The 11,631-nt window shown below is 48.9% G+C and overlaps 1 protein-coding gene across 1 annotated transcript; it reads right to left on the bottom strand.

The window, feature by feature from the left end:
- Positions 1-9,129: 9,129 nt before the first annotated feature.
- MRPL46 (mitochondrial ribosomal protein L46) lies at positions 9,130-11,604 on the bottom strand. The gene is made up of 4 exons (XM_015639238.3): positions 11,422-11,604; positions 10,865-11,057; positions 10,179-10,352; positions 9,130-9,576 (listed from the first exon to the last, which is right to left on the bottom strand). The coding sequence occupies exons 1-4, from the start codon at positions 11,587-11,589 to the stop codon at positions 9,326-9,328; spliced, it is 786 nt and encodes a 261-aa protein (XP_015494724.1). The 5' UTR covers positions 11,590-11,604; the 3' UTR covers positions 9,130-9,325.
- Between the last annotated feature and the right edge of the window lie 27 nt (positions 11,605-11,631).

Genomic DNA, 11,631 nt, shown 5'->3' with positions numbered 1-11,631 from the left:
GCTAATTACACAATTAATTTATTCTTTGGCACTAATAAAAAAAAATTATTTGGTGTTACAAAGGATGAGAAAAAAAGAAGAATCTAAGGATTTATTGAATTAAAGCTACAATGTATTGAAAAACCAAGTAATTGCAATGATACAGACAATGCTGAGATTGTATAATTAGTAATTAATTACCTACAGAAATTACACTTTCTTTTCTTTAAAGCTATTAATTTTTCTTTTTCTTGCTTTTCTTTTTTTTCTTTTCTATTTTTTTATTTGCATGCTACTGTCTTCAGGGCACACAAATCATGGGGAAAAAAATGGTGCATGGCACAGCAGCTACCATCCTGGTTCTGTGCATTTTTACCTGTGCTGTATTCTCACCTTTCCCATCCTGATCCCCATGGAGCAGCAGTCACAGAACTCCCTCCCTGCTTTCCCTCTGCCTGTAACAACTGCTCTCCACACCAAAAGTCCTGCAAAAACATGGGCAGCAGAGCAAATTGTGACTCCAGCCATGAAGAGCCACTGGGCCAGAGCTGACAGCAGAACAGCTTTCTGTGGAGGGAGTCAGACTGTTAGCCCAGTGCTATATATATATATTATGCTTATAAGTCCTGATGTTAACCAATGTTATATATATATTTTAAGTATTCATGTATTCACAGCCATAAAGGCCTTTTCTCTACTTGAGCTAAATTGTATAACCGTGACCTATTGTCCCAGAAGGCTTTTTATTCATGTTAAATGGGTACTGAGATTAGAGTGCTCCTTGGTAGTAGGTACAGAAGTGTTCTGGAGGAGACAGGAGAAGATGGATGGTTGTATTGAGGCTCAGCACAGAAGCCAAAACCAGGAGAACCAAGGGGCTCTGCAGCCCAGCTGGCTTGGCATCTGAAAAATCAGATGTGGGGTCGGAGTTGGGGACAACAGTGGCCAGCACATACATGAGGATCCCTCACCACCCTCCAGCCCCATCTGTTCCCTGACCTGTGAGCCATGGGGATGGCTCTCAGGTGCTCCATGCTGCACCTCCGAGGGCTGTCCCACCCTGCTCTGCCCCTCAGAGACAGCACTGCTGCTCGTGCTGCCCCTGGCAAACAGCTCTGGTACCCAGGGAGCCTCCAGCCCCACCACTGAGCTCTGATGCAGCCTGGCAGCTCCCAATTAATATTCACAGGGAAACAAAACCTCCCTGGAAAACTCTGCATCAGCATCCTGCACCCTCATCCCTCCCGGCCCAGCCAGGAGATCACTGCAAATCACTGCCAAAAAACTGGCAGCTCCCCTGCTCTGATCTTAACCTTTATCCAAGGCCAGGGAACCCCTCTGGCTTTGAGTCTCGTGGTCACACAGGCACAGGCAATGAAATGTTCCTCGTCCGTCTGCTCATTCCCAGTGCGTGCCAAGGACGGGCTCCAGCTCCTCAGAGACACGTTACCTCCACGCTGTCTGGGGAAGAAATCAGGACAAGGCAGGCCTGGGTGCTGCTGCCAGGATGCACAGTGACAGCCAGGGATGCTGGTGTCCCCTCACTGGCTGTGACACTTGAGTCACTCCGACACAGTCAGGGTGGAAGCGGCAGCGAGCTGGCTGCTGGCTGTTACGCTGGTGCCAGATGGTGGATGAGATTAAAAGAATTTGATTTTCAAATAATCCATAAACCTGGCTGAGCTAATGTCGTTTCATATGCATTATCTTGTAATCCCAGGGAAGAGAATGTTTCAGAGCAAAGAGCCTTATTCTCCCTCCCTGCAAGGACTCTAACAAGCTAAAGATAATCCCCTTTTTGTTGGAAGGTGCTTACAGAGGACCTACAACACCCAGAGTGTGGCACAGGGGCTGTGGCTCTGTGCTGGTGCCTGGGAATAGGACAGCACTCTACCCAGCACAATGGGTGCTGTCTTGTCCTGAGCTTCTTAGAGGTGGGAGCAGCACACAGCAGGGTCCAGGGACATGCTGAATATAGACCCCTGGCCAATAAAGAAGTGATTTTGCCATTCCCACCTCCTAACAGTGCATGGGAGCACATGCTGCTGCATCACTGGGGTAGAGTAGAGTAGAGTATACATACATTCTTCTAGGTGAGTCCACTTTTATGTGGACTTTTGGGGATAAGCCTCAGAGCCCAACCCAAGTAAATCAAAGGCATGCTATGCCAATCTGGAGAGAGGATCAGGCCCTCCCTAGTGACAAAGCCCCTCAGCCAGAGTCTGGTGAGCACCCTCCCCCTCGCAAGGTGAGGGACAGCATGTGGCTGAAACCTCACCACCACCCTCTCCAAAGCAACTGCTGCACAACTAGGCTAATAGGAGATCTGTCCTGAGGGATTTCCTGACTTCTCCTTGTTTGCGTCAAACACACACAATCATTTTTGCCTCTATCCCTATTCCATATGGATGTGCCCCTATCCCTCCCTAACCCCTGCACAGTGCCCTGGGCAGACCTCAGCACCTGCCTTCCATCCACTCTCTATCCTCGGATGCTGCCTGCCTGCTCCCTGCCTCTTTTCCCTGCACTAGGAGCTCCTCGGACTCTCCTGCTACTTGTCAAGCCTCAGTGCAGCAAAGACAACCATCTGCCAATCACTGGGATCCTTCAACATACGAGGTGCAAGCTTGAACGCTGCAGTTAAAAATTGTTGATCCTTATTCCATGCTCCAAGTTCCCACGCTGTAGCATGAGAGAGCTAGAGCAGGAGGTTCTTTAAAAGGGAATAAAAATCCCCTGAAAGGATTTCCCAGTCACTGCCTGCCATCTAGTGACTAGCACTGAGCTGCTTCACAGGCAGCATCCATCTCCATCCTCGGGGAAATTTAGCTCTTAGATTAGAGCCAGCAACATTTGAGCATCAAGCTCCCAGCACTGATAATTCCCCACCATGCTCTTCACTCTGGGCCAGAGCCAGGGAATGGGTTTGGAGTCAAATAGCCGAAATCCTGGTGGGACCTATCAGGGAAAACAGCATGGGAGTGAGGAGAGGCGATGCTGTGTGCCTGCCTGGGTTGTGACACAATGCCCAGCTACAAGAAGCTAACTAAATACAACACAGCTTGACTTGCTGCAAGCTGCTGCCTTCAAGGTCATGTCATCGTCGTCAGCAGCTCCGATCAAAGCACTGCACACAGGCATTGTGTGAAGAGTGCCACAGACAAGCTAAAAATAGGGAGACAAATGGAAGCAGGAGGGAAAGGGGTGAAGGGTGAGGCTTATCAGCTGTGCAGACTGAAAACTTAGAGAAAATCAGGAAACAAACAAAAGTAATCAAGAAACATCGACTTTGTGACTTGGAATATTCTGGTGCTTGGACACACCTCTGAAGTTTCCCACCCAGTTCAATCCAAGGGCAACCACTGCAGCAGGAACACAGTCACTGCCAACCCCTTGTAGCCTGTGATTTTGACTTTGTCTTCAAACAACCTCGGGAGCTGATGCCCTCCCTTCCTTCCTTCAGCAGGGATGTTCCTGGTATCACCTTAGGGGGTGTCTGGCAGCTTCCTGTTCCTCTGAAAGGGCTCAGATAACTACCTCCCCACAAGGGCAGGAGAGAACAGGCAAGACAGGTACAGCTCACCATAATCCTATTTGCAGGCAGAGAAAATTAAGAGATATGAAATCCAGAAACATCTGGGACAGGTAATGTGCACTTTGCTCACTGCCTCCTGCCTCTGCCAGCCCAGGAGCTTCCAGCATTCCGGTGGTCTGCTGCACCACATTCCCTAAGGAGGGACAAGACTGGCTGTTGAGCTCTGAGTGCTGCTGGTGCAGAGGCTGAAAAGTGGGTCCCAATGGGTGCCACCCCCAGCAGTTGCCTGTCCCACCCCATGAAATGGAGCACTCACTGTCCCTCTACACAGGGATCAGACACCTTGAATGCCCAATTTCCCTCCTCTCCAAACCCCTTATGGCTTGGCTGCCCACTCCCTGTCAGATCCCTCTTTCCTCAAGCTCATCCAACATTTGCAGCCCGTACCACTCAGTAGCAGCACAGCTTGGGAAGCAATTGCTGCTCTGCAGAGGGGAGCTTTGGGTCTGACACAGATGGGCTGCACCGGGCATTTGGAGAGGGCAGGGCAGCAGCTTCTGAACATGCAGAACCAGATTTACTGATTAGCACACGGCTCCGATTTCCCCCAATGCTTCCAGAAAAGCAATAGGCAACATTAACAAAAGGATTACTCAGAATTCAAAAGCAAATGGGATTTGTGACCCATTATATTAACTGGGGACTGAGGAAAGCTCTACAGAGAGAGAACACTGCCAGCAGGTCACCAAACCAATTATTAAGAGCTCACAGTTCATGAAACTAGATATATACACACATCAAGATAAATTTCTATTTGCCTGCAGAAGCAGGACACTGGCTGAGCCACCCTCCAAACCCAGTGTAGTTTTTCTATGTGCCCATTAAACCTGGATTATATCTATATTTTTTTTCCCCAATAATTCACTCACCCCACAGGTTTAATGCTGAGGAATACCATTTGGGAGGGTAAAACCTGAAAGGAGAAATGTAATGGTATAATTACTTTGATAGATGAGAGACAGCAGAAATCAGGCAGGCAGCAGCAGTGCTGGCCCATGCCTCATGTCATGATGTCCCCAGTCTCCCTCTGCCCAGATGCTTGAGAGGAAGAGCAGCCCCTCAGAAGACGATCTGCCTTCAAAATTAGTTCTCACCTTAAGCTCCAACAGAGTTCAGCTTAAACTTCAAACTGTTAACTGAAAAATCTTTTCCTGAACTTTTGCATCAGTTAATTATGAAATTGGATGTTCAGCAGCCAGGTAAAGAGCCAGGTGCTGGCAGCACACAGTCCTGCTCCTGGAGTGGGCTGTGATGGTGAGTCCTAAAGCCTTGCCTTCTCTCCATAAAGGCTTCATTGCTGTGCCTTGTTTTTGAAGCTTCGTTTTAATATTGCTGAAAGACCCTTCCTAATTTGATTGAGAAATGCCCCTAGGTCTTCAAGCATTGCCTATGAAGTCATGACAAAGGATTTTATACCCCACAAGATCTGTTAGGGAAAAGTAGCCTTGACAGCAAGGCTGTAGCTGGAACTACCTGAAGGGGGTTCCTGCTGTCAGTATTTCACACTCACCTCAAAAATTCCTGGCTTTCCTTTATGAGGGATTGATGTCAAGGATTGGATAGTATCAACAAAGCTTCTGGGGAAATTTGACCCTGAGCACAAGTTTCCCAGAAGCACCCCTTCTTTTATATCCGTTCTTACTTTTGCAGAGATTCACTCAAGCCTTGCCTCCTAACTGCCCCACTCTGTGTCTTTCCAACGTGCTGGTTATACCAACCCACAGCGGTTTCACAAGCAAAGGGAGGAAAAAGGTGTCCTCCAAAACAAAAGGATGGGATCTAGTCCACTGGTGTCACTGGTGACCTCAAGCAGATTTCCCACACAACTTTCTGCTGGGTTTCTGGGCTGCCATGAGCAGAGCAGCCCACACTGCATCCCCTGCAGGCAGCAGAGCACAACAGGAAAGGGCAGTACCTGCAGAAAATTCCAAAGAAACAGATCCCTTCCAACACAAGAATGGGAACTTGAACATAAAGGCAAAGGGACTGATGCTGCTGGAGAGCCTTCATCCTCCAGGACAGGGAGTGAGCTCAAAGGCTGCTCCCTGGTACAGCACAATTCCCATCCTCCCTGAGCCAGCTCACTGACTGCCTTGCCCTGGCAGTCAGGGATGCCTCAGGATGCTACCTGAACCCCAGCAGCTCCCCCTGCTCATGGTTGTATTTGGGAGAACAGCATCTCTCCTCCTACAGGTTTTCAGAGAGCAAGAGGTGTAGCCTGTGGCCCCAAAGGCCTCTCCTGGCTCCATGTGTGTTTATCTTCCCAGTTTTGAAGCCTTTCATTGCTTGGGGCCAGCCAGGAGAAGCAAGACAGCAGCTTCCCATTATGTGAGAAAGTGTGAGGTTCTGAACAGTTCATGCATCACAAAATTTGTAAGCAGGGTGCTGCTTAGAGAGCATCAACCCCCAAAATTTACACAGGCAAGGAGGGATATCAGCTAGGGAACAATTTTGTAACAGTGAAGGAAAACTATCTGTGAAGCTAAAAAGTGTTTTTATTAGGACTTGTTCTTTCTCCTCCACTGGAGGGGAGTGCTAGTATCAACTTGCCACAAAGGAAACATTCAGCTCTCTCTTCTAACATGGTGGCTTATGCAATGGCTTAGATGCCAGTGCTTTAGAATGCAACTACTCCTTCCATTTGTGTCTGCTACTGGAGACTTTTAGCAACAGCTGCTGGACTGCATCACACCAGGGTCAGGACATCTTGAGATGCTTCCTTCACCCTTGGAGAGGGAAAGGATAAAGCTTTTTGTGTACGACTCTCAAGAATGGAAGCATTTTATGCCAAAATTGGCTTTGAGGAGCAGAAAGCCTCTGCAGGCTGAGCAGTCAGCAGCCTCCTCTCCGGTGTGCGCAGTCAGGAGCGAATAACAGCAGCACTGATCTTACCTTGGACTGCTTGGATAAGCCTCACATTGCTGCTCTCAAAGTGAGGAGTTACAGGTCCTTTCCAAAACTCATCTCTCCAGTGCACACTTCACAGGAGAGCTCTTCAACTGATCTCACAGTGCCTTGCACTGAAGAGCCACAACAAACTCAGTTTCTTTCCCAGGCGCCTGCTGCAGCCTCAGGTTCTGGAAGAGATCTCATGTCTTGCCTTTGTCAAGGTGAGAAAAACCCTCCAGGGTTTGGGGGCAAACAAGCTCCAGCCTCCTTCAACACCCAGACAAACACTCTGGTGATTCTCCATCACGTTTGCAAGGGGAGTTTTGTGTTTCATGTTTAGCAACAGTAAAATGTTCCCCCTGCTCTTAGTGCTGGACAGCAGGAGGCACACCTGGCTGCAGCAGCTCTCACACAGCCACCACTCCACAGGCTTCTTCTACTCTCTCAGAAAATGCTCTCAGGCTTTGTGCTGCCCTTTCAGCAGTTACCAGCAAAATACATCCCACCAGCCTGCTCAGACTTCTGCAGCTCTGAGTATGGGAACAGGTTCACACTGAGTGGAAAGACAGCCTGCAGCAACCAAGTTCCCAAAGCAAAAGAACAGCCTCAGTGACCTGCTGCAGGAGTTTGGGAGTGGAGGAAATGAGAAGACTCAAACCATCCTCCAGGATCCTCCTGCCTTCCCTCTCCCCAAGGCTGGGGAAGAAGAGAGACCACATAGAACTGAGCCCCTGAGTTGCAGTGTCTGTGATTGCATCAACTGGCTGAGTGGCTTTAAATAAAATCAACAACACAAAAAATGGAAATAATTTAAATAAATAAATAAATAAAATTTTAAAAGGTGCTGTTGCCACACAGGCTGCAATCATGAATTTTTGTTTCAGGTGATGAGGAAACAACAGCTTCAGCTTTCAGAAAAGACCAAGCTTCTCCTCTAAGAAGGTCTGAGGACAAGGGAAAACATATTAAAAAATGAAGGATGCTGTTGATTCTGACCTTTCCACTGCTGAAGGAACTACACATCTCTCAGCACAGACAATGCCCAAAGACTTGCAAGCTTGAGTAATCCAGAAATAGGAGTTGCCTGAGTCTGAAGATCAGCAAGGTTTCAGTACAGCCTTTTCTTTCACTTGTGCTCTGTCTTTTGGGAGCAAGCACAGATTAAACAGCATTTTCTACACTTTCAAAGTTCTGTTCCAGCAATACAAAACCTGCCTTGGTGTGGACAAACAGGGCAGATTCCTTAGCTAAGGGTGTGCCTTAAGCCTGTGGCCACAAGGGCTCTGCTGCATCTTCTGGAGTCAGTGACAGCCTGAAACAAGAGTGGCAGAGAAAACCTGCACTGACTGCACCCATGCCCCCCAACAGCAGGGGCACAGCCTGAGGGGAAGGACTCACCTCCCGCTGCTGCAGGAGCTTCCAGTCCTGGAGAAGGCAACAGGCCTCCCTTGAGCAGTGCTGACCTCAGAGAGCAGCCAAAAACCTGCAGTCTTTCAGGCACATGCTCTGCTCCACATTTACTTCCTCTTTGCCACTGCTCTCTGCTGCAGACTCAGGCTCCTTGCCAGGCCTGTGAGGATGCTTCCAGGAACCAAGTGTTGTTGGTAATTTGTGGCAAACCTGCAGCTCCCAAACTGTCCTGCATCAGAAAATAGAAGGTTGCTGTGCTACCGTCCACCCCAATGGCTTGCACAGTGATTAAGGATAACTTTAATTTGAGGCCTGGAGCTCAACAGCTCTCAAAGGATTGATAAAATACATACAGCAATCTCCAGTTCCACCTCTGGAGGCTGAACTCTCTCTGGATGATTAACGACAGTTATTTCCTCCCTCTCTCCCTGCTGCTGGAGGAAACTCATTCCCTGTGAGCTCCAGCAGCAGTCTTGACTGCTGAACAGCAACATTTACAATCAGAAAAACCTCCAACAATAGAACCAGCCACAGAGGGCTAAGATACATAAGCCCAGGATAGATCTTCTAATAAAGAAATTGGTATAATAAGGTCAGGTTACCTGAGGCAGACCCAGCAGTGCTGGTTAGAAGTGCTGGCCTGATGCAGTGGGAATAGGAGCCACGAACTCCTTAGAGACACCTGAGGCTGCTCCCACGAGGCAGCAATGCTAAAGCACCTTCCCCTCCCAGGAAAAGTGAGCCTCACAGCCCAGAGAGCAGCTGCTGTTGCTGTTATCCTTCCTCAGGGTCTGTTGCTGTAACCTGAGGCTCAAAGGGAGGCAGTGTGAGTGGGAAGGCAGCTGCCTATTCCTCATGGATCCTTGTCCTCCACAGCCACTGTGCATCACAGACTCCAAGCCAGAGGCAGCTAACACTAAAAGTTAATAAGCTGGGAATATCCCTACTTACATCTGCCCAGAAACCCACCTTGTCCTGGCTGGTGTTGAGGAGGGTCTGTTTCCACCTGGACACACAGATAACCCTTCAGTGCTGCTCTTATCAGAGAGCAGATACCAGTGATAAGAATTTGCTATAGCAAGGAGAAACTCTTTGAGGCTGAGCCTGTGACAGGAGTCTGGAGAGGAAAGCAAACCTTCTGGGTACCACAGCCCCAGGGAACCACACTCTTGGGAGAGGAATGGATCACAACATGCATTTCCAGAAGAGGTGGAGGAGGAGAATTCAACAAGAGCAAAGAACTCCCACAGGAAGGCTTCATTTCCGAGTATAGATTTTAATATTTATTCAGTACAGGGCCAGTGAAGAGAACTGGGAAATAAGGCAAAGGCAAATTATCCTCCAGAGCCCAAGTGAACATCTCATACACACAGACCATGCAAAGCAGCAGCTGTGCTCCTCCCTGGAGCCACGTCCCATATCTTCTCCATCTGCTGGAACACAGGCCACTGCTTACAAGTCCAGGAGGAATCGATTGACTTTTCTCAGGTATTCTGTCTTCAGGTATTCTCCTAGCTCCTTCTTTGTGACCCACAGGTAATCTGCCTTCAGCTCTGCCTGGGACAAATCACTGCTTTGGAGGAAGGCTTTGAAGAAGAAGACTTTGGCTCCCATGTTATTCTCCGTTCTGATGGCCCTGGGGAATTTATACTTGTAAATCCCATATGGTGCATTCCCCAACACTTTGGCTTGAATGTGATCTCCTGCAAGAAGACAGCAATGCAAGAGAAAGACAGCAAGGCATAAGAACACAGAGCAACAATAACTGCTTCCCTGTATAACAAAAACACAGCATAAACGATTCCTTGTAAGTGGTTCAGACTGATTGTTCCCTCTTTGGCAGAAATACTGACTACTGTGAAAAAACTGTGGTTTTTTTTCTCATGAAAAAACAGTTCATTTGGAGACCAGGGAGTCCTCTCAGAGTGGGAAAGGAAGGAAGGGAAGGAGAGGGTATCCAGCTTTGCCAATCTTGAGTGAAAAGCAAGAACACATGCTTGCCATCATCACCCATCTGCCACAAAAGCTACTACAGGGCAACAAGAGGAAAAGACAAGCCCAAAACAATCCCAGACATTCAGGGGTGTATTGTGATACCCCAAAATCAAGCCATGATGGCCAGACATGGCGCTGCTGCTGCTGGCAGGCAGAGATCCCAGCTGACAGTGTGCCAGCCCTTTGCCATGACATGCCTTTTCCCAGCAGATGGGAGATGATTTCACTACAGCAGATGGCAAATATCCCTTAGACAGGGCACTGGAAGAAAACCACTGGGACAAACAAGAGGGAGAGTCAAGCTACACACCCAAAAACGTAGCCATGGCTCGCTCAGCTGTGCTCCGCAGTGTCTCTCCAGGCTGCCACTCCACTTGAGGCAGGAGCCACAGCTCCTGGTTACCAATTTTCTGTTTCACCAGAAGCATCAGGTTGCTGTCCAGCTTCCTGTTCAATGACGTTCGATCGTTGCTTTTATCAGCATCTGCCAAAAACCAACACATGCTGGAAACAAAGTCTCCTGGCATTATGCTTTGACCCCCTTGATTATCAACCCTCTATGCCTCACACACAGCAACAATACACAAATGTGGATACATAGAATAAGACAAAAATCTAGACAGGAATGCTCTCAGTCACTCTGGAAGTCATTGAAGGAGTCAGCTGCTGTTTTCCTTTCCAGAAGGACTCTATACTAAGCAGCCTGGATCTCCACCTTCACAAAAATCAACAACAGCACTAAGCAGAGCGTGGAAACCAAATGACCAAAACTGGAAACCACATATATTTTCATCATTTTGCCCTGGTGAACACACATTTTTGCAGCATGGGAACATAGATTTCCCTATCAGGCAGTTAACTGCACATGTGCTGCCACAGAGTTAAGACTCTCTTTAAAACAAATGAAAAACAGACCCCAAAATGCCTTCCTTCTACTGACTTGCACTCTGGCGAACAATCTGAGAGTTCTCACCCACCATGAGGTCCAGGCTGTACCTGTTACCCGCGGGGCAGCTTTGAATTGCAGAAACTTCTGCTCCCACTTCTCCTCCAGGTCTTGAGCCATGATGACAGTTTTGCCACGTGCTTCATCCTCATCATACAAGCTCTCCCTCTTCCTCTTGAGCTGCTCCTCCTCCTCCAGCTTACGGATTTCATGATCTGAATAGCAGCTCTTCTCCAGCTCTATCTAGAATAGCAACATAAAGAATTCTTAAGCCACAAGCACTACAGGTATTAGCAAGCACAATTAAATCATTCCCAACTCAGCAGACGTAAAGCAATGGGAATTTCCCGAGGCTGAGCAGGGCGTCCGTGCTTGCAGCAGGAGCGTGTTACAGGCACACCAACAGCAGGGAGGAACTCTATGGGAACACCACCAACACCCACGAGATGAGGCACAAATCGCATGCAGAGCGTTCGGGGAGCAGCATCACCCACGGTGTCCGCAAGGCCACCAGCCCCTGATGTTCTTCTCCCCTCATGCCTGAGGGCGCCATTTCCCCACCAACACCCCCAGGCAGACACACACACACACACACACATCCCTCTACCTGCTCCATGAGCGCCACCATCTCTTCCTCCTCCTTCTCCAGAGGCTGCGTGATTCGGGGGAGCCTCAACAAGCACATCGCCCCAAAAAGCCTCCAGGGGCGCCGCGCGGCTGCGCTACAAACCCCCCGAGCGCTGCCCGCCGCCCGCGGCCCCAGGCGCGCCGCCATAGCCCGCGCCCCACAATGCCCCGCCATGTCCCCTCCTCGCTC

The sequence above is a fragment of the Parus major genome, chromosome 10, assembly GCF_001522545.3.
Source record: "Parus major isolate Abel chromosome 10, Parus_major1.1, whole genome shotgun sequence".
Taxonomy (NCBI): Eukaryota; Metazoa; Chordata; class Aves; order Passeriformes; family Paridae; genus Parus; species Parus major.
The sequence above is the reverse complement of the archived record's forward strand: the minus strand, read 5'-3'. Positions and strand labels throughout refer to the sequence as shown.

What these genes read in the sequence shown, in the direction of transcription:
- MRPL46 (XM_015639238.3), bottom strand. Translation starts at nt 11,589, where the DNA reads ATGGCGGCGCGCCTGGGGCCGCGGGCGGCGGGCAGCGCTCGGGGGGTT. An exon ending in TGGTGGCGCTCATGGAGCAG is followed by an intron (nt 11,058 to 11,421) that starts GTAGAGGGATGT and finishes TTGCTATTCTAG; the next exon opens with ATAGAGCTGGAGAAGAGCTG. An exon ending in AGCCATGGCTACGTTTTTGG is followed by an intron (nt 9,577 to 10,178) that starts GTGTGTAGCTTG and finishes GTCTTCTTGCAG; the next exon opens with GAGATCACATTCAAGCCAAA.